Genomic DNA, 6,000 nt, shown 5'->3' with positions numbered 1-6,000 from the left:
GGGATGCAACAACAAAACTGTTGCATACTGAAACTATTGCATAAATTTAGAAATCAAAAAGATACTATGAAGGGCAGAAAATGTTTCAAAAAATAGAATCAAGAAAAGTTAGTTATCATAACTGTTGAAGTTCTGCCAGAAGAAACCTGAGACAAAATGCGATTTACCTGCACTGAGTATATCGATTCCTAAAATACTGGCTTCAGTCCATGCTTAGTGGTCTGCCTGCTACTGCAGTGGTATATCTTCACTAAAAGGATCAACGAAGCCATTATCTTCTATTTCTCCTCAAGATGCAGCTCTAATGTGCTATGTGTAGAACATTAACATAGGTAGATTACTTGGGTGAATCACCTCCATTGGGCAAACACGTCCCTCTTGATGAAGTAACAGTCTCATTTCTCATCACAACCTGAAGCACAGCCTTTGGATGCTTCTGTCACGATCTGAACTAATCCAAACCTATTCATCTTACAGGAAGTAGTCTGTTGTCTTCAAACATCTGTCTTGAGCCATTTGTGTAGCCCCTGGCTTAATGATGAGATATTTTTGCCTCCTTATTGTATGTTAACTTCAGGCTTGTCTAATTATGTATTGTTGGTAAATAATTTACATTTTCCCTTTAAAGACCAAAACCATCTGTGATTGCACCAGCTTTAAAAACTTCTAGAAAAGGGAATCTGCATCTCTGTTGCCTAAATTGGGACATGATTAATTTACACTCCCCAGACTTTCCTTATGAACACTATATATGTACTGTAATATTTCTGAAGTATTTTCCTATTCCAGATTCTATTATTTCGTAGTATTTGTGTTACGCATATTTCCTAGTCTTATTACCAATCCGCTGTGACTGTGCTTTACACATGTCTAAGATTAACAACTCGCATTGGTGTGGGTGACATTTTCCTCACTTCCTCTCCTTTCCCCTTTACCTGGTCCCTCACGTACTAACAGCCACCTATTTACAGCTACTCGCACTAACCAACAAACTGCTGGCAGTACAATGTAGCTTCCAGTCAGTCATCAGCACTGGCTAGTTCACAGCATCACAGAATGGTTTGGGTCAGAAGGGACCTTAAAGATCATCTAGTTCCAACTCCCTGCCATGGGCAGGGACACCTTCCACTAGACCAGGTTGCTCCAAGCCCCGTCCAGCCTGGCCTTGAACACTGCCGGGGATGGGGCAGCCACAGCTTCTCTGGGCAGCCCGTGCTAGTGTCTCACCACCCTCACAGGAAAGAACTTCTTCCTTATATCTAATCTAAATCTACCCTCTTTCAGCCTAAAGCCATTCCTCCTTGTCCTGTCACTACATGCCCTTATAAAAAGCGCCTCTCCAGATTTTTTGTAGGCCCCCTTTAGGTACTGGAGAATGCTGCTGTAAGGTCTTCCCTAAGCTTTCTCTTCTCCAGGCTGAACAAGCCCAGCTCTCCCAGCCTGTCTCCACAGGAGAGGTGCTCCAGCCCTCTGATCACCTTCGCGGCCTCCTCTGGATGCTCTAGGAGACTAGTTCCGGCTACTTACTTCTCCAACCTACTTTCTGAGTACTCCTGACTCCTGCTGAAGGCATGCCAAGCCCAGCCAGGCCTCCTCTTTGGTTTGAAGACCAGGTCTCAAGCTGTGGCAGGTTGCAGCACAGGGAGCAGGACCGCGCCTCTGCGCTTGCGAAGGCCACCTGTGACCTGTCGCATTTCACACAGCTGAGGAGGAGACCTCACTCTTCAGCCCCAGCTCCTGCTTCAACAGCCGTTTTCTTCCGTTGGCCGCGACCCCTCAGCCTGTCAGCACCGCGGCCGCCGCCCTACGCTTCTCCAGCACCCGCAGCCAGGGGCAGACGCGGCCATTACAGTAAAGCGGGGCCGCCGAGCCCTTCCCGCCCGCAGCGCAGGAGGCAGGACTGCACGGGAGGGAAGAGGCGCTTTGAGCCGGCGCCTAGCGCCGGGGGATGGGAACGGCGGCGGGGCAAAGTGCCCACCCAATTCTCGTTACTCATCGCATACTTTGATCTAGGTAGATAAGGCCGCGGCGCAGGTGAATTTTGAGGAGTGGTCTCTCGGGGTCGTGGTGGTCGTTTGGGAAGAAATACCCCCACTCATTGTACCCTTTTATGGAACTCCGTTACTGAAGAACATTGGAATGTGTTTAGTCTTCCTAATTAACTATATGTTCTCGTTCGGTCTAATTTATGATCCTTAGAGGTCCCTCGAGTTGTTTTCCTTCATAACCGTTTGCCTTTTTCTTATCAACAGAAAGAAGGCGTGTATTGGTTTGAGAGAAGACACCCGGTTCTCTTGTTGCACGCCTTCCTTATCTCTACATCCTCTATACACAGTAGAACTCTAGTTTAAGAACGGTTGTAGCCCCGCCTATGTACAAGTCTCTACATTCAGTGAAACGCTAATTTCATTTGATATCAATTATACAGTGAAACACTAATTTAACCCGATCCGACCCTCCTCGCCTCGGCGCAGCCAACAGCCCTCGCGGAGGAGCGCGGTGCCTGGCGCCCCCGCGCGCGGCCTGACGTCACCCGGGCGGGCGGGCGCACGTCGCGCACATCCACACACCCACCCGCCACCCCGCAACCGCCCTCCCTGCGCGCGCACCCGGCCCCTCCCCGCGCCGTCCGGTCTGCGGGCGCTGATTGGCCGCCGCCTTCCCGCTTCCTTCTCCCCGTTCGAGAACCCGCCATTTTGAAAACCTTGTTGATTCCGGGAGGGGGAGAAGGAGAGTGACCGAGCGACCGACAGACCGAGCGAGCGACCGGCGGCGGGACGCGTGTGTGTGTCGCTGTGCGCCGCGGCGCCCGGCCCCGCCCCCTGCCCCCGCCCTCCGGTAACTGTCGCCTCCAGCCGCCGTTGCTGCCGCAGCCGCGCGTGAGGAAAGAGACAGGACCTGGGGCTCGAGCTGAGGTGGGTCCCGCCGCCAAGGCCATAACGGCGCCCGAGGACGCACTCCCACCTGTCCCCCTGCCACCTCGCCGCGGCCGGGCCGGGCTGGGCTGAGCCGGGCGGAGCGGCCAGGGAGGCGGGGTGACGAGGGGAAAAGAAACGGGGCCGCTGCGCCGCTGGACTTCTGTCCCGCCGGGGAACACGCTGTGCGCCGGCGGCGCTTGTCACCGGCCCCGCGGCGCCAAGGGGGCCGCCTTCCTCCCAGGCTTCGTAAGGGCGGCAGGCTGCGTTTTCCGCCTGAGTTGTTTCCTGCGCGCTGTGTCCGGCCCGACGGCGGGAGCGGGGCGGAGCGGTCTCGCTGCCTGCTGGTGCGGGGAGAGGGGTGGCGCTCACCACTGCCTTGCCGCCCTATTCCTTGGCGGCCGGCTCCTTCCGGCGCTGTCCGTCGTGGTCGCTTTCTCCGGCCTCCGGCTAGGGAAGGGCACAGGTGGCGAGCCCATGTCTGAAAAGTGCTGGATGAGGGTGGGAGGTGCTCTTGTGCACGATTATCCTTGGGGCGGATTGCGAGATACCCTCTCCGGCCGAAAATGTCCCCAAGTCTTCCTAAAGGTGGATCACTTTTTCACTAAGCAAGTCGTCCTCGCGGACCTGGTTGCTGGAAACGCTAAAAAGCCACTTAATTTTCCTATTCCCCTTCTGCCCTCGTTGAAAGGGTAAGGAAAGACAACTTGTAGTTCTTCACTTGCTTTTCCACTTGTGCAGACAATTAAAATGCAGAGTCATATAATGAAAAAGTCGGGTTACTTTTCCGTGTCAAATTAAATACTGGTAGTAATACCCTGAAAGAGATTTCATTCTTCCCCCCCCCCCAGTGATTTAGCAAAGAATAGTAAACTTTCTTTTTCCCCTCCCTATTGGTAATATAACTCTCATTTTCTGTCATTTGGAGTGTTGCTGTTCTCTGGCATCTGCTAATACTGCATGTAAGCAGTTGATTTCATTGTTCATTCAGTTTAACCTCTTACAGATAATATTGGCTTTATAATCTTGGAAAAACAAAGTGTTTAACCACGTGATACGTTTTCCACAAGGGCTTATACAACTGGTGCTATATTTTGTTTCAGATCTGTAAACAGTGAAAGATTCTGAAAGCTAGATTATTTTATTTTACATTAACAGATATGGTTATCTTGCTTTCTTAGATAGTCATTCTCTGTCAGTAGGGAAATGGTACTTGCCAAAGTGAGATATTTAAATTTTTAAGTTAACATTTAAGCCACTTCAGATGCTAAGAAAAGACTCCTCTTAAACATGCTGACTATGAAGCATTTATTCTTTTTTGTTGTAGATCTACAGATTAAAGCCAGAAAGCATTTTCAGACCCTGAGATGTCTCAGCTCTCTGAATTCTGAAAGCAGTGTTATTTTTTTCCAAATTGCTCATAACTTTTTTTTTATCCTTCTGTTCTCATTTCTCATCTAAATATGTAGCTTGTTCAACTTATTAGGAAACTGGTATGCATAGTTAACCATGATCAGAAATAACTACTCAGTTTATAATACGATGCACTAAAATACCTTAAAACATTACAGTTCTCAATAGATAACAGCATCTGCTGCTAAGAGTGGGTGTTTCCGAATGCTTCACAAAGGCTTGTGTGCAGGAAGAATTTATAACCTTTTAAACTGTCCTTAACCAGCGTAGTTGCAGAATGGATGGCAACTACTTCTTGAAAACCTTTTTTATTATGTGTATGCAGAATGCTGTAATGTCTTAAAGAATGTGAACAATCGCGGTACGAGCACTGTGACATCACTTAGACCATAGAAGATGTTCTTAAAAAGTAAGTTTCCTGTATTTATCATCCGTAATGCTGTATTGATGGTGGTTTCCCTGACTTGTTTTTATAGAACTGTACACCATGTCTTCTGTTGCTTCATCAAAAGAAGATACAATGTCGTCTGAAAAAGTAGATGAGAAACAACCTGAAACTGAAAACAAAGCTGAGGAAAGTGATGAAGAAGAAGAGGAAGAGGAGGAGGAGGAGGAGGAAGAAAAGGGTACTTGTTTTTCCACTGAATAAGTTGTCCTTTAAAAAATGCCAAGCTTACTGAATGCATTCTCTTGTAATTTCAGCTAATTGTACAATTATGGTTTAGGAGATTCATGGTATATCGATTTCATGGGTCATAAATCACTTCCCAGTAGACTATAACAGGTGACACTAGAAACAGCAATGCTCTTGTTCTTCAGGAAAGATTGAAAGAATTGTCAGCATCCTGGGTTCCTATGCTAGGATTTTGGGCTTGGTGGTGGTTGTTGTATAAACTTCTAGATGCTTGGAATAGGTAGCGTCCTTTATGAAATTATGTGTATAAAAATGCATATCCAAAAAAAAATTCTTTCTTGCCAGTAACATTCCGAAGTGATTCATGTTTGCAAAAGAGAGACACTTCAAAAATCTGTGCCATAGCTTTGGAAACAATACAGATGTCTTTGCTTAACTACTACGGATTAATTTACTGGTTACCAAAATTTAATGATACTGGAGGGAGGATATTCCATTTGAATAATTTTGACAATATAAATCATAGCAATATTGTAGATGAGCAAGCAAGCCTTGTTTTGTGTTGTGGCATGTAATTGAATAAGATAGTCAAGGAATACAAGATATCATGAAGGAACTACTATGCAAAAATGTTAATTTCCATCTTGAAATCTCTAGGCACCTGTTCTGCAAATAAAAGCATCCATGGAAATAGAGCTGCTGTATGACACAGTGAAAACCAAGTCACTCATGGTCTTAGATTCTTAAAAGAGCTCAAGCTTGTCTTTAGGAAAGGTAGTAGAAAGAAAAGAGAATATGCTGTTTGAATAGAGTAATTAGAATTAGGTTTTTAGAAACAACTGTTTCTTGTGTACACACAAGTATGTTTTGCTCTGTTTTCAGCAGATATGTATCCAGGTTTGATTATGTTCATACAGATTTCAAAGCTGCTTTCAGATGTTAAAGCCAAGGCAGCCCATATATTTAGTGCTAAGAATAGTTTGATTTGAGGTCAAGTATTTTAGTATTAAATGTTTAGGTCAAGCTTTGGGTTTTTCT

General features: G+C 46.6%; 1 protein-coding gene across 1 annotated transcript in view; it reads left to right on the top strand.

Moving 5' to 3' along the window:
* The first annotated feature begins 2,628 nt into the window (after nucleotides 1-2,628).
* The window catches only part of DEK (DEK proto-oncogene), a 28,236-nt gene continuing 24,864 nt past the window's right edge, over nucleotides 2,629-6,000 (top strand). Inside the window, exons 1-2 of the mRNA XM_030481113.1 lie at nucleotides 2,629-2,915; nucleotides 4,805-4,954. Of these exons, the coding sequence (XP_030336973.1) occupies nucleotides 4,816-4,954 (139 nt within the window). The 5' untranslated portion in view covers nucleotides 2,629-2,915; nucleotides 4,805-4,815. The remainder of the gene's footprint in view (nucleotides 2,916-4,804; nucleotides 4,955-6,000) is intronic.

This window comes from Strigops habroptila, chromosome 1, assembly GCF_004027225.2.
Source record: "Strigops habroptila isolate Jane chromosome 1, bStrHab1.2.pri, whole genome shotgun sequence".
Lineage (NCBI taxonomy): Eukaryota > Metazoa > Chordata > Aves > Psittaciformes > Psittacidae > Strigops > Strigops habroptila.
Note: the sequence above shows the minus strand (reverse complement) of the source record. Positions and strands in the feature narration are given on the sequence as shown.